The sequence below is a fragment of the Rhinatrema bivittatum genome, chromosome 2 (assembly GCF_901001135.1).
Source record: "Rhinatrema bivittatum chromosome 2, aRhiBiv1.1, whole genome shotgun sequence".
Lineage (NCBI taxonomy): Eukaryota > Metazoa > Chordata > Amphibia > Gymnophiona > Rhinatrematidae > Rhinatrema > Rhinatrema bivittatum.
In genome coordinates, this window is record NC_042616.1 from 207,442,692 (window position 1) to 207,470,162 (window position 27,471).

The window sequence follows — 27,471 nt, forward strand, 5'->3', positions numbered from 1 at the left end:
CGTGAAGTTGGCAAGTAGACTGATTTAAAAAAAAAAAAAAAAAAAGTGCCGTAAAGGGAGTACAAGGAAAGATTTCTCTCTAAAACCAATAACTAGACTGTGGAGGAAATGGTCTAAACAGGGAAGAGAGGAGGAGCTGAAAGTTCATAAATTGTTGCTGGTTTCACTCTGTGGTGATGTGCTCTTTTGGTCCAGTTTGATGCAAAACAAATAGAAAGCAGTTAGGTTTTTTTTTTTTTAACTATTTATTGAGCTAGAGACAAATGCAAAAATAAAAATTACTGCACTTAAGTACAGTATGTCTTGAAATAGTGAAGTGCATTTTATAATTTTTACAAATCAGTCACACAGAAGGTTAAATCATTTAACTTTACCCTTCCACAAAAGACCCTCAGTGATAACTAGGCAAAGGCAAGGGTCCTAAGGAAGGGCCAGGGTAGAACTATAGACAATAGATAAACCCAGGATTGGAAGTGAGGTAAACCTCAAACGATTTTCAGAATACTGTTTTTGTGAGGAGGTAAGCTAACTTTAATAAAGTGTTGGTGTAGGATGGGGATACATCTGAAGGTATTATAGAAACATAGAAATGACGGCAGAAGAAGACCAAATGGCCCATCCAGTCTGCCCAGCAAGCTTCTCACATTTTTTCTCTCATACTTATCTATTTCTCTTAGCTCTTGGTTCTATTTCCCTTCCTCCCCTACCATTAATGTAGAGAGCAGTGATGGAGCTGCATCCAAGTGAAATATCTAGCTTGATTAGTTAGGGGTAGTAACCGCCGCAATAAGCAAGCTACACCCATGCTCATTTGTTTTTTCCCAGACTATGTTATACAGCCCTTATTGGTTGTTTTTCTTCTCTCTTGCCGTTGAAGCAGAGAGCTATGCTGGATATGCATTGAAAGTGAAGTATCAGGTACATTTGGTTTGGGGTAGTAACCGCCGTAACAAGCCAGCTACTCCCCGCTTTGTGAGTGCGAACCCTTTTTTTTCTTCTCCCCTGCCGTTGAAGCGGAGAGCTCTGCTGGATGTGTGAAGTATCAGTTTTTCTTCTCCCCTGCCGTTGAAGCAGAGAACTATGCTGGATATGCATTGAAAGTGAAGTATCAGGCTTATTTGGTTTGGGGTAGTAACCGCCGTAACAAGCCAGCTACTCCCGTCTTTGTGAGTGCAAATCCTTTTTTCCACATTTCCTCTTGCTGTTCAAGCTTAGAGCGATGTTGGAGTCACAGTAACCATGTGTATGTTTATTGAATAAAGGTATTGTCTCCAGGCAGTAGCCATCATTCTGGCGAGTCACCCACACTTCATTGGCGGCCTCTTGACTTTATGGATCCACAGTATTTATCCCACGCCCCTTTGAAGTCCTTCACAGTTCTGGTCTTCACCACGTCCTCCGGAAGGGCATTCCAGGCATCCACCACCCTCTCCGTGAAGAAATACTTCCTGACATTGGTTCTGAATCTTCCTCCCTGGAGCTTCAAATCGTGACCCCTGGTTCTGCAGATTTTTTTCTTATGGTAAAGGTTTATCGTTGCCTTTGGATCATTAAATCCTTTCAAGTATCTGAAAGTCTGTATCATATCACCTCTGCTCCTCCTTTCCTCCAGGGTGTACATATTTAGATTCTTCAATCTCTCCTCGTACGTCATCCGATGAAGATCCTCCACCTTCCTGGTCGCCCTTCTCTGTACCGCTTCCATCTTGTCTTTGTCTTTTTGTAGATACTGTCTCCAGAACTGAACACAGTACTCCAGGTGAGGCCTCACCAAGGACCTGTACAAGGGAATAATCACTTCCCTTTTCTTACTCGATATTCCTCTCTCTATGCAGCCCAGCATTCTTCTGGCTTTTGCTATCGCCTTGTCGCATTGTTTCGCAGACTTCATATCATTAGACACTATCACCCCAAGGTCCCTCTCCTGCTCCGTGCACATCAGCCTTTCCCCCCCCCCATCGAATACAGTTCATTCGGATTTCCACTCCCCATATGCATGACTTTGCACTTCTTGGCATTGAATCTCAGCTGCCATATCTTCGACCACTCTTCCAGTTTCCTTAGATCCCGTCTCATTCTCTCCACTCCTTCCGGCGTGTCCACTCTGTTGCAGATCTTAGTGTCATCCGCAAAAAGACAAACCTTACCTTCTATCCCGTCCGCAATGTCGCTCACAAAGATATTGAACAGGACCGGTCCCAACACCGATCCTTGCGGTACACCACTTAAAACCGCTCTCTCTTCAGAGAAGGTTCCATTTACCATCACACATTGTCTTCTGTCCGTCAACCAATTTGCAATCCAGGTCACCACCTCGGCACTCACTCCTAAGCTTCTCGTTTTATTCACCAGTCTCCTGTGCGGAACCGTATCAAAAGCTTTGCTGAAATCCAAGTATATGATATTGAGTGCTCTTCCTTGATCCAATTCCTTGGTTACCCAGTCAAAAAAGTCAATCAGATTTGTTTGACAGGATCTTCCCCTGGTGAATCCATGTTGCCTCTGGTCCATCAATTCTCCGGACTGTAGATAGTTCACTATTCTCTCTTTCAGCAGTGACTCCATTACTTTTCCCACCACCGAAGTGAGGCTAACCGGTCTGTAGTTGCCGGCCTCCTCCCTGTTCCCACTCTTGTGAAGCGGGACCACCACCGCTCTTCTCCAATCACTTGGCACCACTCCCGTTTCTAGGGATCTATTGAACAGGTCACACAGCGGACCCGCCAGAACATCTCTGAGCTCCCTCAATATCCTTGGATGAATCCCATCAGGCCCCATGGCTTTGTCCACTTTCAGGTTCTTTAGCTCTTCCCACACATTTTCTACTGTAAAAGGATTTTCATCTATTCCACTTCCCTCCAGTTTCTTGTTGTGTAGAGATGGTCCTTCTCCAGGGTCTTCTTTAGTGAACACAGAGCTGAAGTATTCGTTTAATATTTCTGCCATTTCTTCGTCTCTCTCCACACATTGATCATTACCACCTTTCAATTTCACTATACCACTTTGGACCTTTCTCTTTTCGTATTAAGGGAACTTAGAGAAGTTCTGGCAGCTCCACTGGCCTACATTTTCAATGCTTCTTTAGAGTCTGGAGTGGTTCCCGAGGACTGGAAACAGGAGGATGTAGTTTCTTTTTACAAAAGTGGAAGTAAGGAGGAAGCTGGACTAACTAGACTTATAGTCAAGTTAATTTACTCACCGAGGTCAGACTAATGGGAGATGCTGCTGAAAAAGAGGATAGTACAGTTTCTGGAATCCAATGGATAACAAGATCCGAGGCAGCATGTTTTACAAGAGGTAGGTCTTGTCAGACTAATCTGCTCACCCGAGAGCAGATTAGTCTGGGGCAACCAGAGAGTTAGATTAGGGGAGAGCATTAGGTTCAGTATACTTGGATTTCAGTTAGGCCTTTGAAATAGTTCCACATAGGTAACTTATAAATAAATTGAGCACCCTTCATATGGGCCCAAATGTGACTGACTGGGTTAGAAACTGGTTGAGTGGGAGTGACAGAGAATACTAATAAATGGTGTTAATTCTAAGGAGCTGGGCATTACGAGTGGTATGCTGCAAGACTTGATCCTTGGACTGGTGCTTTTTCAACATTTTTGTAAGCAATATCTTGGAAGTACTATGAGGAGAGGTTTGTCTTTTTGTGAATGATACAAAACTCTGCTATAGAGTAGACAGCCTGGAATGCAAAATCTTGCAAAGCTTGAGGAATGATCTAGAGTCTGAGAATGAAGATTTAATGCTAAAAAATGGAGTCATGCACTTGGACTATAAAAATCCAAGGGAGTGATACAGTATAGAGGGTAAAATTCTAATCAGGAAACAAGAGTGGGGGTCATATCCAGTGGGCTAACGGCGGCCAAACAGATACGGTGATGACAAGAGCCGGTACATATCTGGGTGTATAGGGAGAGGAATGTTCTACAGAAGAAAGGTGATATTGCCCCTGTATGTCGCTGGTGAGATGTAATTTAGAATACTGTGTACAATTCTGGAGACCGCAGCTTCAAAAGGATATAAACTGTACAGATGTGGCTACTATAATGGTCATTGGTTTTTATTCTAAAACATATGGGGACAGACTTAAAGATCTAAACATATACCCTAGAGCAGTGGTTCTCAACCTTTTCGCCATCGTGACACACCTGACAGGCCACGCTCACATGTGTGACACACTTTTCATTACAATTCACGGCGGAAATAAAAAGTAAAGGTCCGGTAATTATTTTTATTGTTTAAAATGACACAAGGAATTTGTTGCCAGAGGATGTGGTTCGTGCAGTTAGTATAGCTGTGTTTAAAAAAAGGATTGGATAAGTTCTTGGAGGAGAAGTCCATTACCTGCTATTAAGTTCACTTAGAGAATAGCCACTGCCATTAGCAATGGTTACATGGAATGGATCTGGTTTTTGGGTACTTGCCAGGTTCTTGTGGCCTGGATTGGCCACTGTTGGAAACAGGATGCTGGGCTTGATGGACCCTTGGTCTGACCCAGTATGGCATTTTCTTATGTTCTTAAGGAAAAGATACATATTCTGTCTGAACAGAAATTGCATGAATAGTAAACATCCCACACCAAAACAGCACCAATTTCCAGCACTTAAACAGTAACCACCTTACCTAAGAAAAGGCAACACTGAAATATTACACCAGGCCTTAAGACACCAATACATCTCCTATTAGGAAAACGGACCAAGTCAGGCTGCTATGAAGCCCTACACAGAAACTACACGCCAGCAGAAAACCTCACCTAAATCACATGTGCTGACCCTCACCTAACAAAGAATAAAGAGACCAAAACGCATAACTAGAAGCATGCAGAAAAAACTGAATTGGAAACTGCAACAAGCCAGAGTCTCTGTATGCAGTGTAATAAAGGAAAAAAGAAACATTACTCATCCTTATGAAACAAATCAAGAAATATAAAATCAATAGCATTAAAACCATACTAACAAAAAGAACAGATTATTTCGAAACAGCTGATGAGTAGAATATCCAATAATTAAAAACTCATATAAAAAAATTTCTAGATACCAATAAAATATTTCAAAATAGACACAAAGACCCAGTAATGAAAAATAAGGATACAAATTTTTTTTTGCTCTGCATACCTGGAAACGTTTGATATCCAGGTGTCCTAAGATTGTTTTGAATTAGCAGGAGGAGGAGTGGTTTGCTTGGAACTTTCTCCTCTCTCTGTCACATACTCGCACGCTCTCACACTGGCTCTCAATTTCACACCTATACAAACATGCTCTGTCACTCACATACACTTGCTTTTTCTCTCACTTTTATATAGGCTCTTAATTACACATTTACACACATGCAGTCTATCTTTTCAGGCTTACACACACAGGCTTTCAATCACACACATACATGCTGTCTTTTTCTCTCACACACACTCTCATTTACATGCTTACAAACATGCTCTCTCTTTCTCTCATTTAAACAGAGGCTCTCAATCACATACTGACATGCTCCCTCACCTAAACCAGCTCTCCATCTCACACACACGCACATGCTGTCTTTCTCACTTTCACACATGCTCTCAATCACATACTCACATGCTCCCTCACTCTATCTCCCCCTCCCCTGGAACTAGCGGCAGCAGCAGCCTCCTCCCAACCCTAACCTCCTTCATTTTCAGCCCTCGCGCGGAGAAAGGAGCCCCATGGGCCGCGGGGGTTGACGTTCATCTTTTTTCTCTGAGCCGCGCTGCTCATTCCTCCGGCTGCGCCTCTCTTCTGTTCTTCGGGCCGACGCTGACCACACTCACATGCTCTCTTCTTCCCGCGCAAGCACCCGCTGCTCACCACTTCCTCTTCCGGGCCAGGGGGGGGGGAGGGTGGGAAGAAGAGACCATGCCGGTACCGCTGACTCCAGCTGTCCTGCCGCGTTCCGCCCGGGCTGACAGCATTTTAAGCCCGGGCGGAGGAGGACCGGGGAGCAGCTGGGTCAGCGGGGGACTGGGATGTGTGGCGACACACCGGTTGAGAACCACTGCCCTAGAGGAAAGATGGGCTAGGAGAGAGAGTTAATACTGCCAAAGTATCCATACACAGGGCTATTTCAACGGAAAGGAGGCTCTGGAACAAGGAGTCATGGCATGATGGTAGAAGGGGTAGACTCAGAAGTAACCTAGGGAAATATTTCTTTACAGAGCATGATGAATGCATGGAATAGTCTCCCAGTGGAGGTGGTGGAGACAAAGCATGGGATAAGCACAGGTTATCTCAGAGAATGGTAGAGACTGTAAAGCTGACTTGTTGGTGTGGATGGGTGTACTAGGTAGCCATATGGTCTTTCTGCCATTGTTTCTTTGTTTCTGTGTCTGTTTCCAGCTCATATGCCTGTTTATGCTAATGCTGAATCCTAGTGGAAATAAAACCGAAGGGTGAATAATCAAATGATAGTGAAACTAAAATTCATCTGTACTTGATAGACACACTCTTATGAAGGAAACATATATGACCATCATTTAAAAAACAGAAATGTCGTCTTGTTAGTAGAAAATCAAACTGGTCTTGTCCAGACCTTGTCTTAAGTTTATAATCATTGGTCATACAAATGTGTTTTGAAGAATTTTTCAGCATGCAATTTTTTTGAGAAATAATAAAAGAACTTAACTTGAAATGCCTCTTGTTCTTAAAGGAGAGCTGCCCAACACTGCCAGCACTGTTTCAATTTCTTAGAACAGTAGTGCAACTGTCTTATTTTTCATTTCACAGTAATATTTCATTCATAGAGATGTTAGCAGATGAAACCTGCTTGATTTCTGTAAGTGCCAGTGTGGAAGTTAGCTTTTAACCTGCTAGTTGAGCTGTGCTGAGCTGTGTATCTCTCAGAATTTCACTAATGCTGAATCCTAGGCATAGGTTTCCAAAAGGTGGCTATAGTGATCAAGCCACATATACTAAGTTTCTTATGAATTAAAGGAGCAGTCCTGCTCCATAGACCCAATAAGCACTACAGGTGTCAAGGATATGAGCACTCCTGTAATGGTCAAGATCTCACATTGAACATCCTGCCATAATTGTTGAGAATGCATATTACCACATGTAAGAAGCTGAAAGTTCAATTCTTAAGAAAAACAAAAAAAACCCAACAGTGGAATCTCTGATGTAACTTCCTAACTTTCAGCTCTTCCCTTTTGTCATAAATCAGTATTTTGTAGGCTGACTTCCACAGTCAAGATTTAAATCTAAATCAACAAAATAGGTGTATCGAGCTCCAGTTTGGATTTTTATGGAGCCATCTATAGAAAGGATATTAGTTTTGTGTTTCAACTGATTAGATTATAGGCATCCAATTTTATCTGTCACAGAGATGTTGCCTCCGATTTAATAATATGCATTATCTTGCAGAAAACACAGTATTTCCTTTAGCTTGGTCAGTGCATGATCCATGAAGAACAAGGTGTCCATTTTTTGTGAAGACTCTAAATTAGATAGTCTCTGTGTGACAGTCCTAGTTGCACAAGACAGATATAGTTATTTTGAATCAACTATGTTGCCTAGGCAACACCCGAGAACATCAAACCAGGCTAGGTAAAAATGGGGATGTGGTTCTAGTAATTTTTAAAATTTGCTTCCTTCCTACTTGTCAAGTAGCCCATTTGTCTGTCTATGAAGGGCTTTTCTTGAAGGCTAAATAGTGGGTTTTAATTCTTACATACTGTTATCCAGAATCCTCACTTGCCAAACCATTAAATTTGATTGATCAGTTTGTCTCCGAAATTAGAAATTGGTAACTTTGTTGTGGGTGATTTTAATGTACCTGTTGATGAAGTGACTTGATCTTTTGTTTAGGAGTTTCTGTCTATGTCCATTATATAGGGTTTAACTACAAAAGATTAATTGCACATTAACCTTCAGCATTAGATACAACAACCACAAAAAGATGAAGAAACACAAACTAACACCAAGTGTATCAGCCAAACCAGTGCTGCACATTTGATCTGCAGTCTTGTGCCCACAACGAGCTACAGATTATATTTGCTAGGCAAGCTGTAATTCTTATGGTTTACCACTTGTGTACAATAAAACTCTATGAAAAAGATATCAAGAGATTCTCTCAAAAACATCAAAATAACTCTCAATACTCACCATACTTGCCTTATTTTTGGATAAGTATTGAGTTATTTGTGTTTGATAGAATCTTTCATGATATCTTTTTCATAGAAATCTTTTACTATACATAACTAGTAAATATTACAATGCACCTAGCAGATATGGTCTATAGTCCAATGCAGGCACAAGATTGCAGACAGTGTGCAGCACTGTTTTGGTTGATACCAGTTGGTATTAGTTTGACTGTTTTCTTCAGCTTTTTGTGATTATAGGTTTTACCCAGGTGAAAAACTCCATACTCATTGCTGAACATATTCTTGATTTAGTCCTTTTTATTAAGAGTCATCAAATTATGACTGGTACTATTAGTAATACCTCTGATCAACTCCTTGGTCTGATCTTCATTTAATTGTTTGATTTTTAAGTGACTTCTGTAGTCTAGTATGGTTAATGTTAGGTCCTTAAGTTAGGCCTGAGTTAATATAGATGCTACAAAATTTGAAGAGTAATAGCAGGTGTATCTGAAAAGTTAGATAAGCTGAATGGCACTGAAGATAGTGTTATATGTATTGCTGACATGGCTATCTCTTATGAGATCATGCAGGACCATGGTTGACTCAGTAATGAAAGTATATTTCTTACATAAAATCGTTTCTACTATAAATAGACCATGGGAATTGTTTCAGTTTGGGAAAAAATCTTAGAACCCTCTGGCCAGAAACCTGTAGTGAATAAAATTGATGGAGACCATTGTAAACTTCTTTGTGGATAAAATTGAATCTGTTTTTCATTCTTTGAAGGATGGTAGCAAAATGTTGGATATTTCTTTTAATGAGGCCCCAGTTTAACTCTGTGCTAGAGGATTTGCAGCCAGTTAACATTTAATGTTAAGCTATATAAAGACAACTCACTTGTTACTGACCCATACTGTACCTGGGTTTTCAAATCAATGAAAGAGTATTTGATTTCCTTATTTATGAATATTACTTTTTTTTTGACAGATGACATTTTTCCAGCTCCATAAAAAAAGGCAGTCATTACTCCAATTTTTTTAAAAAGCTTTTCTAGGTCCATCAGTTCTAGAACATTAGGCCTATATTTAAGCTTTTTTTGGCAGGGAAACTCTAGAGCAGTTGGTGAGCCAGCTTCAAAATCTTTTGAAAAAGTACAAGATCCTAAACTCGTATTAGTCTGGGTTTCTCAGCAGACACAGCACAGAGACCAGTTTGATTTCACTGTTAGATCATTAGCTCTATCCCCATGTCCAATTCTGAGCGCAGTGTTAGTAGTGTTTTTGAGATGTCTGCTTTTGATTCCCTAGATCAAACAGAATAGCAAAATACAGTGAAGGAGATTAGGCTGTGGGGGTACCAGCTGTGAAAGGGTTTGTCTCATTTCTAACCAGAAATGGTGGAGGCAGACTTGGATGTTGCTGTTATGAAAATATGGTTCACTAAGTCTCATGATTGGGATACAGTCATCCCAGGCTATATAATTTAAGGTGGGACAGAAAAGGGGGAGGATTAGCTCTTTGTGTCAAAAACAATATCTAAGTAACTGAAATGCATGGGATGTTAGGGTAGGGAAGAAGCATTATGGACTGTCCTGTTAAAAATAAAAAAATAAAAAATTGGTGCTTCCATTTACACAGGTATGGTCTACAGGCCCCCCCCCCCCCCCCCCCCCCCGACTCATAGATGAACTGGACAGAGATCTGATTGAAAAGTTGGGAAAAGTGTGAAGTGTTGGTGATTTTTTAATCTGCCGGATATGGATTGGAGTATTTCTTCTGCGGAATATACAAGAAGGTAGAGGTAGTGGACGCTCCTCAAGGGACTCTGCTCAAACAAATGGTAATGAAACCCATGAGGGAGGGTGATACTCTACCTAGGGCTCACAAATGGGGATAATGTCTGTGTAGGTGCTCACCTGAGCCCCAGTGATCATTAGATGATATGGTTTGATATAGCAAATAGGATACAGAAAAATAACACGAAGATCCAAGCTTTGAATTTCAAAAATACAGACTTTGCCAAATTGGGGACATACCTGGAGGAATTAAAAGTAGCTATTACAAAGGCAACAAATTTATATGTAAAAAAAATGTAAACAAAAGTAAGAAAAAGAAACCGATCAGGTTCTCAAAGGAGGTAGCTGAAAAAATAAAGGCAAAAAGAACAGCATTCAAGAAGTATAAAGGATCCCAAAAAAAAAACGAACACATTGAAGGAATACATGGTAAAACTGAGAGAAACTGAGAAATCAGGAAAGCAAAAGTCCAAGTGGAAGTAAGGATAGCCAGAGAGGTAAAGCAAGGTGACACAACATTTTTCAGGTATATCAAAGAAAGGAGTAAGACCCAAGGTGGTATAATGAAATTGAAAGGTGACCAGGAGCAATGTGTGGAGAAAAATTAAGAAATAGCAGAAATATTAAACAATTACTTCAGTTTGGTGTTCACCAAAGGCGACCCTAGGGAGTGGACTGTTGCTGGTTGACAAGACCATGGATGGAAGTGGGGTAGATGCAACCCTGTTTTACAGACGAGAATGGATGGGAAGAGCTAGAAAAACTGAAAATAGGTAAAGCCATGGAGGCTGGATGAGAATTGGATCAAGAAAGAGCGCCCGATGTGATCTTCTTGGATTTCAGCAAAGCTTTTGAAATGATCCTGCATAGGAGGGGTGTGAATAAATTGAGAAGCTTGGGAGTGGGTGCCAAAGTGGTGGAATGGATTACAAACTGGTTGATTGACAGGAGACAGCGTGTAATTAATAGAACCTATTCTGAAGAGAGCACGGTGGTAAGTGGAGTGCCACAAGGATAGGTTTTGGGACAGTCTGTTCAATATCTTTGAGTGTCATTGGGGAAGAAATGGAAGGTAAAGTTTTGTCTATTTGCAGATGATACTAAGATCTGTGGCAGTGTGGGCACACGCCTGAAGGTGTAGAAAGAATGAAAAGTAGTTTAAGAAAGCTTGAAGAGTGGTTGAAGATTTGGCAGCTGGTATTCAATGCCAAGAAGTGCAGCAATCTAAAAGAGCGGTATGTGATGAGGGGGTGAGATACTGTGTTTGGACTGGGAGAGCGGGACCTTGGGGTAATAGTGTGTGGCGATCTGAATATTGCTAAGCAATGTGATGAAGCGGTAGCTAAAGCCAAAAGAATGCTGGGCTGCATAATGCAAGGAAAAAAACAGTAAACAAATTCAAAAGGGCATGAGAGAAACACTTCGAAGCCCTAAAAGGCTAGAAATTAGAAATGAAGAAAAGTGTACATGGTGTAATCTGCACAGGCAGGTACTACCCTCAACAGAAGGCATGGGGATTACTCATGCCTTAATCAGCATTGATGCTTTTGATGCAACTGCAGCATTATTCTCTGCTTTGGCGGGGGCAAAAGGCAATAGGGGAATTGGATGCAGACAGTACTGGGTCCTGACTTTTACAGTCCGGGTGTACAGATACGCAAACATTAGGTAAAAAGTACAGGACTCCTGCTTTGGCCAAGTCCTAAAGCTAAGTGTGTTTAAGCAGCAATGTCTGAATTATCAAGAAGGATGCTTACCCTGTAAAAAATGTTGCTAGCAGTAATTTTGTATGTTTCTGTTGCTTGGTTTTGATTGTAAATATTACTACTCTTAACATAAGACTTGGGGGTAAACTGCATGGAGCAGCAATTACTACCCTTAAACATATGGATAACCTGCATGGAGATGTAATTAATACCAAAAGAAACTTGCTGGGCAGACTGGATGGACCATTTTTCTGCCGTTGCTATTATGTTACTACGTATGAAGGATACAACAAGCTTGGATTGGAGAAGATCGTTCTAGATGAACACCTATTTTTGATCTGAGATATACCAGTTGCAGGTGTGGTGAAGAGTTTTTGCTTGTCTGACCAATTCCACAGACTGGTATCCCTTTTTCTCTAATAGGTGTGAACTCAGAACTCTTAATTAGGGGTTCCTCATCATCCTGCTTAGTTGCAGTAGAGTTCACTTGGTTAGAGTTGATGGACCAGGCAGCTCCTTCTCAGAATCACCAGATGTACCTCCCAGTTCACACTCTTCATCACTGGAGTCTTAGATAAGTGAACCCTTGCCCTCAGGCGACTCTACTAGCATACCCTTTGACCTGTACGAGAGCTTATGGACCACACCAGAGGATCCCACCTATTCAAAGATTGTGGAAAAGATGGGAACATGGGGTATCCATGTCCATAAAGACAACCCCTCCATAGGCGGCATAGACGTATCACGGAACGCTGTTCCAATTTTCTTGGAAGAGAATTTTCTGCTATGCAGCAAAGAGAAAAGGGAAGATAAGGATTCTGTAGGGTATATCCTTACCTCCCCTAATGCAGCTCGATATCTAAAGTTTCTTGTCCACGCTGGAAGAACAGGGAGCTGGTGAACCCGTTGGGAATTCCCGCAAAGGAGAGCGGGAAGTTTCCCTGGAAGAGGCGTCCCTAAGCCCTGACCTGCACCAGCCTCCAGCTCAGCGTGACCCCAGTAGAGACATGGCCCAGTCGCTTGCCAATGACACGGCAAATGCGACTGGGCAGGAGGGGGCTGTTTCATATGCAGTGCTGAATGCTGAATCTTCCAAAAGCTGGGGATGAAGCTAACCTCGGCGAGGGAGGAAGGAAAGCAAGATTAGCATAGAGAAAGTGCTACTCTCACATGTTCTAATACCGCGGATCTGCATAGATGGGAACTGTGCCCTCTGCTCAGCCGCCAGTGGGATGAGGTCCACTAATGGCTACACGTTCTCTCTCTGTTTTTGGCCACCTGTGGGATCGGGTCCACCATTGGCTGCATGCACCTTCCCTCATGGTATGACATTCCACTGGGCACTCTTTTCCTCTTGGCTGCTGGCAGCCCCCTGAAGGCTCATTTGTGTCCCCCCAAGGGGGGCACCCCCATTTGTGCACCCCTGCCTTAGAGAACTTCACTGGCTCCCTGTTTACAGGGTGCAGTTTGAGATTTTTACTCACCTTCAAGTTGTCAAATTGGGGGTCTGTGAATATTTTGATATCTGTGATGAAATACAAGCCTCCATGATCCCGTAGGTCTGCAAGTTAAGAACATAATAATTTGCCATACTGGGTCAGACCAAGGGTCCATTAGGCCAGTAACCTGTTTCCACAGTGGCCAATTCAGGCTTACAAGTACCTGGCAAGTACCCAAAAACTAAGTATGTCTCATGCTGTTGATGCTAGTAATATCAGTGGCTATTTTCTATGTCAACTTGATTAATAGCTAGTAATGGACTTCTCCTTCAAGAACTTATCCAAACCTTTTTTAAACCCAGCTACACTAACTTTACTAACCACATCCCCTGCCAATAAATTCCAGAGTTTAATTGTGCGTTGAATGAAAGAATTTTCTCCAATTACTTTTAAATGTGCAACATGCTAACTTCATGGAGTGCCCCCTAATCCTTCTATTATCTGAAAGAGTAAATAACAGATTCACACTTACCTGTTCTAGACCTCTCATGATTTTAAAGACCTCTATCATATCCCCCCTCAGCTGTCTCTTCTCCAAGCTGAACAGCCCTAACCTCTCTAGTCTTTCCTCATAGGGAAGCTGTTCCATCCCCTTTATCAATTTGGTCACCCTTCTCTGTACCTTCTCCATCAAAACTATATCGTTTTGAGATGCGGCAACCAGAATTGTAGACTGTATTCAAGGTGCGGTCTCACTATGGAGAGATACAGAGACATTTTCCGTTTTATTCACCATTCCCTTCCTAATAATTTCTAACATTCTCTTTGCTTTTTTGACTGCCGCAGCACAGTGTGCCAACAGTTTTAATGTATTATCCACTATGACGCCTAGATTGTTTTCCTGGGTGGTAACTCCTAATATGGAACCCAACATCGTGTAACTCCAACATGGGTTATTTTTCCCTATATGCATCACCTTGTACTTATCCACATCAAATTTCATCTGCCATTTGGATGCCCAATTTTTCGGTCTCACAAGCTCCTCCTGCAATTTATCACAATCTGCTTGTGATTTAACTACTCTGAATAATTTTGTATGATCTGCAAATTTGATTATTTCACTCGTCGTATTCATTTCCAGATCATTTATAAATATATTGAAAAGTAAGGGTCCTAATATAGATCCCTGAGGCACTCCACTGCCCCCTCCCTCCACTGAGAAAATTGTCCATTTAATTCTACTGTTTCCTGTCTTTTAACCAGTTTGTAATCCACAAAAGGACATCGCCACCTATCCCATGACTTTTTACTTTTCTGAGAAGCCTCTCATGAGGAACTTTAGATTTTCAAAAGGCATTTGACAAATACACTATATCTACCGGTTCACCTTTATCCACATGTTTATTAACTCCTTCAAAAAATTGAAGCAGATTTGTGAGGCAAGACTTGCCTTGGGTAAAGCCATGCTGACTTTGTTCCATTAAACCATACTTACCCCGACACAGCCGCAGGCCCAGAAACGTCATGGCAGGATGTCGCCATTGTGGCATGCTTTCGACACCACTGACACTCCCAGGTTGCTGCTGTCCCTTAGGCATGTGCATATTATATAGGCCCCACAGTGTGAAATGCTGAGCATGAAGTCAGACCTACCAGCCTATTTAATCAAGGGCCTTGCAGCATTACCTTGCCTCAGCAACAAATCACCTGCATCTGCAGTGTGTGTTGCTCCTGCGTCTTGGTTCTAGACTCCTGTCTGTGATCCTGGTTCCTGCCTTGCCTCGTTCAGCCTGCCTTGTCCTGTTTGTCTCATCCTGTGTCTTCTGTGTGTCTCCATCCACCCTTGGCCTGACTTCTGGATCTTGATCTCTTGCCTGGACCTGACCACGATTGTCTGCAGCCTACCCCCGATCGTAGCCTGCCTTCGACTCTTCAAGTCTGCTGCCTGCCCTGAACCTGGCATGCCCTTGGACTCTTGTTTACCCTAGGGACCCACCTAAGCATTGCTGGCCTCCAGAACCCAAGGGCTCAACCTACAGGAGAGGCGGCTAGTCTAGGTGAAGCTCCAATCGGTCTCTTTGCCAGCTATTGGTATAGGCCTTGTAGGCCTTGTATTGGCTTCATCAACCTTGCCACAGCAGCAAGAGCTCACACCGTCACCTATCACACAAGTGAATCAAGGTTTTTGTATTCCAGCAGCTAAGGATTTGCATTTGTCTGAATGGCACAATATCTATCTCTTATGAGTCATATATTATAGAATGCATTGGTATTTGAAGCTCACTTGAAACAGCCTCCTGCATATTAGAAGATTTAAGGTTTTCTTTTTTTTTCTTTTTTTAAGCAAGCCTTTGGTGAGGGTTGATGCCATCTTTCTTTTGTGGGGTTATTGCTGTTTTGTCTTAGTACATTTTGCTGCATTATGTAATATTGTTGATTGTCCCTGATAAGGACTTTGCTTTGTAGGACTATTGATGTATTTTATTTTATATCAGAATCCGCTGCATGCAAACTATTTTGAAGCAGTGAACTATGAATGTACAAAAAATCTGAAATTTACTGATAAGTTGCACTTGGCTTTGTGGAAGGGAGCACTGCTGTAGGGGTCAGCTGTAGGAGTGTCGTCTTAATTTGTAGATAAAGTGGATATGAGTAGGAATACTTATTTTTTGGCTATTTGAAGATGGAATCAGGCTGCGTGCATTGAGGTGGAAGAGCTCCTTGTTTGATTTTCCTAGATTTTGTTTTCCTGCAGTAAAGGTGAAGCACAAAGAGGGCATGAGGTCTATCCCCCAGAGCCTGCTCAATCCATGAGTGCTGCTCAGCCGTTGATTCGGGGTTTCTCACCTCAGGTTCAGAGAACCAAGCCTTAGCATCTGGGATTGATCTTGGATAGTCACCCAGCTCAGGAGCGGATATCTCTCAGAGTCCTAAGGCACACGGCATGCTGGCAATTCCTGGGAGATGCAGTGCACCAGAAGCAGTTGGGTATTGCTCTTGCTTCTTGGGCAGTCAGTGGTATGTGGAGAAGAGGGCTGGATACTTCCGCCCTTGATTCAGGCTGTAGGGAGAAGTGAGGAAACATTTTGATGAGGGAGGAGTTGGTGGATGGAAATGATGAGGAGAGGGAGGAGGTGATATCTTTCCTTGGGGGGGGGGGGCAGGGATTTCGGGATCTACCTCAGACTTGTTTCACCTGACGTAAAGGGGAGACAGGTATGTTGATATCTTTGCTTCAGATGGTGATTCTTCAATCTCTGTGTGTATGAATCCAATACATATTTTTAAACCTAGGCGCGCAGCCTACATTTGTGCTCTCTATCCGGCATGCACAAATGTACACCCGATTTTATAATGCATGATATAAAATCTAGGGTCGGCGCGCACAAGGGGGTGCACACTAGTGCACCTTGCGTGTGCCAAGCCCTAGGGGAGCCCCGATGGCTTTCCCTGTTCCGGAGTGGCCTCGGAGGGGGACGTTCCTTTGGCACCCCCCCTCCACCTTCCTCTATCTAACCTGCCCCCCAGCCCTACCTAAATCCCTCCCATCTTTATTTTGTAAATTACGCCTGCCGGCCGGCCGCCAGCACAAGATCCCCCAGCATGGCGGCTGTGCCGGAGGCCTCGGTCCTGCCCCTGACCGCCCAAGCCCCTCCCCTTTTTTCAAGCCCTGGGACATACGTGCATCCCGGGGGCTTTGCGCGCGTCGCTGGGTCTATGCAAAATAGGCTCGGCGCGCGTAAATCCAGCTGGATTTACGCACGTAGGGCTTTTAAAATCTGCCCCAATGTGTTTAAATTGTCTTTTGATTATTTCTTTATGTATAATGAGCATTTCCCATGTTCTGAATTTTTCTTAAAGTAATTTTAAAAACAAGCAAGTTAAATCAGTTATAAAAAGGAATACTAATTCATTTTCTAGAGCTTCAAACGACATGCTGTGCCAAATTTACCAAATACATAGTAGGTCACCTATGTGCCAAACTGCTATCTCTAGTTTAAAAAAAAAATTATGGGAGGAAATAGACATTTAATTGGTGTATATAGGCAGACTAGAAAGACTGTATGGTCTTTTTCTGCCATCGCATTTCCATGTTTCTATGAAATGGGTGACAGTTTCTCTTTTAAAGGTATTTACAATAATCTGCTGATGGCAGACCTGTCTGCTGAATATGCACAATAATTGGGTTTGTTCTAGTAATTTGGCTGACAGTGGTAACTTCAAAGGAACTGTAAATAGAGTTGACAAATCTGTATTGTCTGCCTGCAAAGACTCAAAATGTACCCAGGCAAGTTCAGAATAGATTGTGATTGGCTGACGGAAGTTCAACATGCATGCTGATTATAGCGTCTCATGACTCCTGTATTTCAATGTTCTTATGTCCTGAAATAGGCTGGATACCTGTAAACTTTTCTACTTTTCAGCTCAAATGTACTTTTTGTAAATGTATCTTCTGTTGTAGGTTTTGTTTTATACCTGCAGTTTCCTCTTTCTTTTTTACTTCCATCTCCGTTGAAAACAGCCTCTACTGGGCTACAGGTCACAGTTTTTCACTTAAAAGAACCTGGGGTGTTTTCTTCATTGCAGATCCCTCCTCCCATCTAATTCCAGCATTGTAGCAACAGTCCTTGACCTAGGGCTCATGAAGTACAGATACTTCCAAAATCTAACATGCATGCACCCTGAGTCTGGCCATTTTATGTCACCTTTGTACGATTGCTGAAACTTCTCCCATTGGCTGTGAATGCTGACTCCACAACATCCCTATCCCAAGGTTTGGAAACCAGTCTTAGGAATCAAACCCAGGTCTCTCTTTTGTGGCATTTTACAAAAGAAATTCTCAACTGGTGTCCTGCCAGGGAGAGCCTCAGATGTTCCATGAAACTTGTGCTACTACTGCTTAACACTTCTATAGCTTTACTCTATGTATGCTGTACTGTACAAACACAAAGCATAAGAGACAGTTGTGGTTCAATACAGCTTACAATCTAATCAAGATAAACATACAGGTCAAGAGACTTGGAGTTTCATATAGTAAGACTGGTTAAAATTAGTTAATGAGGCTGAAGGCGGACAATCGGGCTTAAGATTTAAAAGTGGCCTCAAAAAGGTGAGTGTTTAGATGAGATTTAAAAAAGGCAAGAGAGAGAGCATAATGCACCAGTTCAGGAAGTCTATTCCAAGAATGTGATGTAGCCATGTGGAAAGCAAGGAGTTGGGAATTGGCAGTAGAGAAGAAGGGCATAGATAAGAGTGATTTGATAAGCAGAGTACACAAGGAGGGATGTAGAGAGAGATAAGAGAGGAGAGGTAGTGAGCTAAAGAGGAAGGCACTTGTAGGTGTAAGAGGAGTTTGAACTGTATGGGAATGGATAGGGAGTAACTTTTGAAGATGGGTTATATGGGTCTAACAACTTTGGCAAAAGATAAGTCGCGCAGTGCAACTTAAGATAAATAGTGGAGAGAGATAACTATAAAGAGCAGGTTGCAATAATCGACGTGGGAGTTGATGAGAAAAAGGATAAGGGTTCTGATAGTGTGTTCAGAAAAAAAGGGGGTGGATTTTGGTGGTGGTATAGAGAAAAGGCATGTTTTGCAGAGTTTTGGATTTGTGTAGAGGAGAGAGAGGAGTTAGTGACTCCTAGGTTATGGGCTGAGATTGACTGGGAGGACAACTATGTTATCCACAAGTAGAGAAAGGAAGAGGCGAGGTGGGCTTGTGGGGGGAAGATAAGGAGCTGGCTTATGTTATGCTTAAGGTGGCAATGGGACATTTAGGTAGCAATATTCCCAAATCTCAGCAAGCAGGCTGAGATTTGGGATTAGATTTCTGATGAAACTTCTAGTGTAGAGAGATAAATTTGTGGGGAAGTCAGCATAAAAATGGTATTGAAATCCATGAGAGGAAGAGTCCCAAGGGAATTTGTATACAGGGAGAAGAGAAGAGGGCCCAGGACAGAATTCTGAGGCACACCAAATGATAATGAGATGGCAATAGAGGAGGATCCGCTAGAGCAGGGGTCAGGAACCTATGGCTCGCGAGCCAGATGTGGCTCTCTTGATGGCTGCATCTGGCTCGCAGACAAATCTTTAATAAAAAAGTAAAAAATCTAACACAAACCCCCACCCTCCTGACGCCCCCAAGACCTGCCAAAAGTCCCTGGTGGTCCAGGAGCGGTCCGGGAGCGATCTCCTGGACTTGGGCTGTCGGCTGCCAGTAGTCAAAATGGCGCCGACGGCCCTTTGCCCTCACTATGTCACTGGGGTCGACCAATGGCGGCGGTAGCCCTGTGACATAGTAAGGGCAAAGGGCCGTCGGCTGCCAGTAATCAAAATGGCGTTGACGGCCCTTTGCCCTTACTATGTCACAGGGGCTACCGCCGCCATTGGTCGACCCCAGTGACATAGTGAGGGCAAAGGGCCATCGGCGCCATTTGACTACTAGCAGCCGACAGCCCAAGTCCAGGAGATCGCTCCCGGACCGTTCCTGGACCCCCGCTGGACCACCAGGGACTTTTGGCAGGTCTTGGGGTCAGGAGGGTGGAGGGTTGTAGTAAATTAATTTTGGAGGTCTTAGGGGGCGTCAGGAGGGTGGGGGGTTGTAGTTAGTATGGCTCTCACGGAATTACATTTTAAACTATGTGGCGTTCATGGCTCTCTCAGCCAAAAGGTTCCCGACCCCTGCGCTAGAGGAAACGCACAGTGTGATGAGAGAGGTAAGAAGAGAATCAAAACAGGACAGAATCATGAAAACCAAGTGATCTATCTGCAGAGAGAAGACAGGGTCAGGTTATGGCTGCTGGTGAAAATTCTGACTCTTTTCCCCACACCCCTTCTCTGCACAATGGCCTCTCTCCAGCAAGAGAATTCGGCAAGAAAAGCTTACATGTTGCTGCTGCTTCCTCTGCTGACTTCCCTCTGAAGTCTGGAACTGTGCAGAGAGGTGGGATTTTGGGTGGGGGGAGGGAAAAAAGGTGATTGCTGGGGAGGGGGGGGGGGAGAAAAGAAGTGATATTTGTGAAGGCAGAGGGAGGGGAATTGAAGATGGTAGAGGAGGGGAAGGAGATAATGCCAGGGACAGAGGATATGCCATGATAAAGTGAATGCTGTGCTGAGCATGCTATGACATAAAAAAATAAGCTGGGCACTGGTGTAAAGCAATGCTACTGAACAACTAAGAGATCCCATTCCCTTCTAGGGACCATTCTAAGGAGCTGTTTTTTTCTTTTGTAGGTTGTTACCCTGGCTACCCTCTCACAACCTTTAGCAACCCAATGCAATGACAGTCTCCAACACTTAAATCAGAATTTTTGTCTATTTTATTGCCTTGCCAGGATAAACATTCTACATCGTGGACGACAAACTGGCTAAAAGACAGGAAACAGAGTAGGATTAAATCCACAATTTTCTCAGTGGAAGGGAGTGGGCAGTGGAGTGCCTCAGGGATCTGTATTGGGACCCTTACTTTTCAATATATTTATAAATGATCTGGAAAGAAATACGACAAGTGAGATAATCAAACTTGCAGATGATACAAAATTGTTCAGAGTAGTTAAATCACAAGCAGATTGTGATAAATTGCAGGAAGACCTTGTGAGACTGGAAAATTGGGCATCAAAATGGCAGATGAAATTTAATGTGGATGTGCAAAGTGATGCATATAGGGGAAAATAACTCATGCTATAGTTACACAATGTTATTATTATATTAGGTGCTACAACCCAAGAAAGAGATCTAGACGTCATAGTGGATAACACATTGAAATCGTCGGTTCAGTGTGCTGCGGCAGTCAAAAAAGCAAACAGAATGTAGGGAATTATTAGAAAGGGAATGGCGAATAAAACGGAAAATGTCATGCCTCTGTATCGTTCCACGGTGAGACCGCACCTTGAATACTGTGTACAATTCTGGTCGCCGCATCTCAAAAAAGATATAATTGTGATGGAGAAGATACAGAGAAGGGCTACCAAAATAAGAGGAATGGAACAAATCCCCTATGAGGAAAGACTAAAGAGGTTAGGACTTTTCAGCTTGGAGAAGAGACGACTGAGGGGGGATATGATAGAGGTGTTTAAAATCATGAGAGGTCTAGAACGGGTAGATGTGAATCTGTTATTTACTCTTTCGGATAATAGACTAGGGGGCACTCCATGAAGTTAGCATGTGGCACATTTAAAACTAATCGGAGAAAGTTCTTTTTTACTCAACGCACAATTAAACGCTGGAATTTGTTGCAAGAGGATGTGGTTAGTGCAGTTAGTATAGCTGTGTTTAAAAAAGGATTGGATAAGTTTTGGAGGAGAAGTCCATTACCTGCTATTAATTGAGTTGACTTAGAAAATAGCCACTGCTATTACTAGCAATGGTAACATGGAATAGACTTAGTTTCTGGGTACTTGCTAGGTTCTTATGTCCTGGATTGGCCACTGTTGGAAACAGGATGCTGGGCTTGATGGCCCCTTGGTCTGACCCAATATGGCATGTTCTTATGTAAGTAGCATGGAGAATCACAATGTAGGTTCTGGAGTAAACACAGATGGAAAGCATGATTTAAAGCTGTTCCAGTGTATTTCAAGCTGGGAGGAAGAGCTACATACTGATTAAGCTGTCAAGGAGCATGCTGCTGGATGTAGCCTTCCCTGGACTGCAGGATTCCATGGTATTGTATTGCATCGGCCCAGTAGTGGGTCTGGAAGTCCGGTACAAAGACTACAACTGCAGGAATCAAGATGCCCCCCAACACCAGGGCTTGCAAAACACTTGTAAATATTTCAGGCAGTAACAAGAATTTTACCGGCTTTAATAACTTCAATTTATACAATGCAATTTTTGCTAGTTGACAAAATGAGATTTAAATAATTGAAAATTCAAAGTAACCCCTAAACTTTGAACCTTGGTTAATAAAGGCAAAGAAATACCTGAAAAGCTTACAGAAGTTGAGCCTCAACTTCAGTGAACTCTCACCTGTCCAAAGAAGTTTAGTTTTTGAAACATTTAAGGGTAATCCATTAGAAGTTAACCAGTTTTTCACAGTATACATATGATTGTCAAAATAAATGTGGGGAAATTGGCCATCATTGTTACAAGGAATAAATGTCTGAACATTATCTACAAATATAAAATATACCAGACGCAAGATCTGAGATATATTTCCTAGTGGAGATAAACAGATTAACCAGGACAGAGAGGAACAGCACAGAACCCCAAGGCACCTTAGAAGTTTTTGTTTGCCATGTAGACCACTGATTTCCCTTCTGAATGCACTTCCTTTGTTCTGTAAGAACAAAGGAAGTGCATTCAGTGCAAACGCCCAGAGGTGGAATCCTCCACCTCTGGGCGTTTGCCCAGAGCTGCCTATCCAAATGGCTCAGGACAGGAAAAAAAACCCTAGCAAGGTCACTAAAGCAGCCCCCATGGGGGTGGGAGGGGGGTACTCAGCCCCATCCCAACCTGACTGGCTGCATGCAGGCATACAACAGCAGCCACAGAGAATTTCTCCACCTTGTACCTTTATTTCAAAATGGCCATGCCTTGTATTGCCGGCCATTCTGCCCTCTTCCATTATGGCCACTAGAAGAACCATATCCTGGGAACCCCAACTATGTGGGAGCAGGTAATTACTGTGCACCAGCCATCTTATAACAATCAGGACTATCCTTATTGTACTTCCTTCCCCCTTTTTTTTAAAAGTTATTTTCAGTCCCCTGGGCCAATCACAACTGTCCCACAAAGTGGCCCAAAATGATGGAAACTGCGGCCAGAAGACTGCCAATATCAGGAGTCATCTGGGCCAGTGGATGCCACTCAACTTTGAACTTCCCCAGCAGCCTGTGCCTGCTGCATATTCACGCCCCCCTTTTTAAGTTGCTAGTGGCTCTAATACACATAGCATGTTCTCTAAAGATAGCTGCCATCAGGGCAGAGCTGAATGCTCAAGATGGCCACAGACAGTACATCACAGCTGCTACCACAATGGCATGAACCTCCCAAATATGGCTGCACCCATTCCATGTCAAGCCCCATTGAAAAGGGGCCACAACTACAATTAAAAGGTTTCCTTGAAAGTTGAAGGCCCAGGCTCTGGCTGGACTTAGAGAGTGATCCACCTTCATACCAGCCACCATGCTGGGGCCTGTACCCATCCACAATGGGGTGAGATCCTTGTTGCCATCCATCATGATCTCCAAATGACAGATACTGAACTTTTTCTCGTGCTGTTCCCGGTCACCATGCTGGGGGACTGTCTCCCACCCCCAATGCAGGAAACAGCAAGGTCCCGCCTGTTGCCAGCCCATGCTGTACGGTCTGTTGTCTCCTCTGACCATGGACATGCTCCAGGTGGGGTTGGTGATAGGTATGATGGGAGAGGGATGATTTGGAATGGTGGATGAAAATGTGGCTAACTATCCATTTTGTAGCAGGGTGATGGCTGCCCCCTTTCCTTAGTTCCTTGTTTACAGGCTTATGCTATCATGTCAACACCGCTGTGAAGAGGATCAATTCCGGCTCTGCTCAGCCAGTGGGCTGCACACCTACCTGGTCCCACCAGCTGGCAATACAACAGTGAAGGGGCTGGCAGCCCCCCCCAGTTAGGCATGTTCTTGGTACGGCCCTGTCCTACCTTCCCCAGATGCTGTCCGGGGAGGCAACAAAGAACGTCCTCTTTATTTACCTTGCGAGTGCCCGAGGAGGTAGCCCAATGTTGGCTCCCCGATTCACCATGCTGCAGCTCCAGACCAAGAGATCCCATGTTTCAGGCTGTAGGTCCAACTAACAAAAACCCCAGTGCAGCGATCGCTTCACCACCATAGCAGGGCTGGTACAAGGAAAAGGAAACAATGACCTCACTCTTAACTAATGCTTGGCCACAGACCTGGCCAAATGCTCCCTTACTTGGGGATGGGGGGCAGCTCTTTATCTTTCATTAAAGTTGCTACCTCCATATAACCCCTCTTCTCAAGTCACTACATTATCTCCCTATCCTGTTTCCACATGTAGTTCAAGCTCCACTTTTTCACCTACAAGAGCTTTTACTCTGCTGCTCCTCACTACCTCTTATTTCTCTTTACACCCTTCCTCTGCTCATCAGGCAATTCACTCTTATCTATGCTCTTCTGTTCTACTGCAAACGCTTGGCTCTATGCTTTCCACCTGGCTGCACCATAGACTTGGAATTAACTTCCTGAATTGGTGTGCCTTTCTCCCTATCTTGCCTTATTTAAATATAGCCTTAAAACTCACCTTTTTGAGACTGCTTTTAAATCTTAACCCTGGTTATCCTACTTACAGCCTTATTGATTTTCACCATTTTCTTAATGACATTTCCAAAGTCTCTCTTTTGTCCTGTATGTCTTGATTAAATTGCAAGCGCTATTGAGCAGGGACTCACTCATGTTTTTGTAGAGAGCTGTAGAAGTGATGATTAGTAGTAGCAGGATTCTCATTTTCCAAGTCTTCCAAGAGTCTGTTGCTTTCTGAGGTCCAACAGAGGATATAGGTTTTCCTGAATATTATAGAAAAAAAGTTGTAGCTGCCAGTTTGAGTCGAGGAAAATCATAATTTTCAAGGAGAGGAGGGATCATATCCTTATACCTGCAGCATCTCAGTTGCTCTTTCATATACTCACTGAGATATTGACTTAAAATATACTGATGGTAATCTGAGGTCAACATGAATTGTGTTGAAAGTGGGGAAAAATAAGCAACATTTGTCGGAAACTTATCAGAGGTTTGTTATTGTTATTGTGAGTCTTAAAACAAAGGAAACCACCTTCCATCAGGCAGAGTGAAAAGTGCCAGGTTGCTTGTCATATAGGGAAACCCAGTCTGAAAAATACTCTTGTAGTATTGTTAGTATATCCTTACATAGAAACGACGGCAGAAGAAGACCAAACGGCCCATCCAGTCTGCCCAGCAAGCTTCACACATTTTTTTTCTCATACTTATCTGTTTCTCTTAGCTCCTTGGTTCTATTTCCCTTCCACCCCCACCATTAATGTAGAGAGCAGTGATGGAGCTGCATCCAAGTGAAATATCAAGCTTGATTAGTTAGGGGTAGTAGGGGAAGTAACCACCGCAATAAGCAAGCTACACCCATGCTTATTTGTTTTACCCAGATTATGTTATTCAGCCTTTATTGGTTGTTTTTCTTCTCCCCTGCCGTTGAAGCAGGGAGCTATGCTGGATATGCGTGTAGTATCAGTTTTTCTTCTCCCCTGCCGTTGAAGCAGAGAGCTATGCTTGATATGCGTGAAGTATCAGTTTTTCTTCTCCCCTGCCCTTGAAGCAGAGAGCTATGCTGGATATGCATTGAAAGTGAAGTAACAGGCTTATTTGATTTGGGGTAGTAACCGCCGTAACAAGCCAGCTACTCCCCGCTTTGTGAGTGCGAATCCTTTTTTCCACATTTCTTGTTGTTGTAGCTTAGAGCGATGTTGGAGTCACAGTAACCATGTGTATGTTTATTGAATAAGGGTATTATCTCCAGGCAGTAGACGTCATTCTGGAGAGCCACCCACTCTTTATTAACGGCCTCTTGACTTTCATGTGACAGTGGCTGTTAAAATCATTGATGTAGATAAATCTATTGCAGGCTACAATTCAAAACTGGCCATAGGTTCTTGGTTAGCTTATGGATATTTATAATAAATCAGCTTGCCTACTTTGGAGGCAGAGTAGGGATCTTCTATATCTTTAATAGGCCTTTCTTGATATAGGTGGCAAGGCCATATATCTTATTGTTCCACTTTCCTATCAGAATTGTTTTGCAAGAAGTTTTGTTTCACACAGGATGGGCCTTTATCATTGAGCTGGTATATTCTTGATGTTGGACCTGTCCTTGGGAGAGTCCTTATTCTAGTATGATTTTATTGCTTGGATTGGGAGCCTGATGACTGACATTTTGGTCATTGTCTGCATTAATTGTAGGTTTTCAAAACATAAGAAAACCTATGCTTAATGGAAGGAACATGAGAAGATTACTGTCCACATGAGAGGTGAGCCGTTTTGGTCAGTTGTGCTGCTGTGACTGACATCCAGTTTTTCAATTCTCTTGGCTTCCACTGGGCATTTGCGCTTCTTTAGCTTTTACAAAGACTTCTTTTCTTCCTATAGCATTTTTAAAACTTAGTGATCGGGATGTGGTTTGCACAGATGAAAACTTTATGCAGTTATGTCTGAGAAGTTTGAACACTTACCTATGTTTGGAAAGTGGTTTATAATATAAACAAGAGGTATATCATTTTTCTATGAATTATACGTTTTATTGAAATTGCATTACACAATGGAATGAGACCAACTATGCTGACTGAAAAATGTTTACGTGCCTTATGTTGCCTTTGTTATATGAAAGACTCAAATAAAATTGTATATGGTGACTTTGACTTTATAAAAGGTGTTCTGTTTCCTTATTGCTGTTATACATAGTCATGGTGTTTCAAACTCAGTCTCTTTTTTTTTATGCCACAGATTTAATCATTATTGAACTCATTAGACATCATAATACAAACTATAAGAGTTTCTCAATGTACCCTAGAACTATAGGAAACATATTTTAATATTGGGTCGGTCTAATGTTGGCAGAAATACTTACACTTCAAGCAAAACGGTCACCATTATGTAAGCAGTATTTGCACGGAAGGTCTTGCTAACCTTGCAACCTCAAGAACATGTACAATGTGTACATGTGAAGTTACATTAATTCTAGATGGAAAAGATCTATCAGCCATACTGGCAATAAGTCATTAATGCTTTCATCCACCACATGAACTATTACGTTTTTCAGTTGGTATTTTTTTTTTTTTTTGCTAGCTGAGCCTGAGGTTAGTTTCAAGCTTTATCAACTTTTATTTTGTTTGTTCGGAAAAGAAAACTCTCTTATCCTCAAAAATTAACTTTCATATAAACCAAGAGAATATTTTACCAACTTTATGTCCAAATCTCTAAATTCAAAATAACACTAGTTGTTAAGAACTCTAAAATGTTACTTACCTGGAATTAAAGGCATTTATAATATAAGGTTTTGAAGTGGACGAACCTCTTATTTAAAGTTTACAAAAAAATGAAATAACCACCTAGTTTTATTAAAATTTATTCCACAAAAGCCATAGCTGCATCTTTGTAGAGGAAAAGGAAAAGTCATTTGGAAGGATTATACGCCCAAATTGCAAAGATTCCCTACCATTTAAGGAACCTCTTTGATAATTTAAATGTGTCAAAATGTAAAATAGTTTGGATTGGTTAGGTGAATTGCAGAAGCTCAACCAATGAATGACAGTTGAGCAGCTGGTATTACCTGTTAGCAGTTAGGTCAAGGACTTAGGGGCATTTATTGAATATAAATTATGTATGATTCCAAAGATCAAATCAATCTGTAAAATGTTCTATGCACCTTTATTTCATCAGGCTAAGCTGTTTTCGACAAAGAATAAGACTATTA

At 42.4% G+C, this 27,471-nt stretch overlaps 1 protein-coding gene across 9 annotated transcripts in view; it reads left to right on the top strand.

The window, feature by feature from the left end:
• SP4 (Sp4 transcription factor) overlaps positions 1–27,471 on the top strand; it is a 118,615-nt gene that overhangs the window by 57,586 nt on the left and 33,558 nt on the right. Inside the window, exon 6 of one of the 9 annotated variants that reach the window (XM_029589055.1) lies at positions 25,962–26,411. The exons of 7 other annotated variants lie outside the window; for them this stretch is intronic. In XM_029589055.1, the coding sequence (XP_029444915.1) occupies positions 25,962–26,026 (65 nt within the window). In that variant the 3' untranslated portion in view covers positions 26,027–26,411. Of the gene's footprint in view, positions 1–10,984; positions 11,047–25,961; positions 26,412–27,471 lie in introns of those variants that run through there. One more of the 9 variants, XM_029589056.1, reaches the window with a different exon arrangement.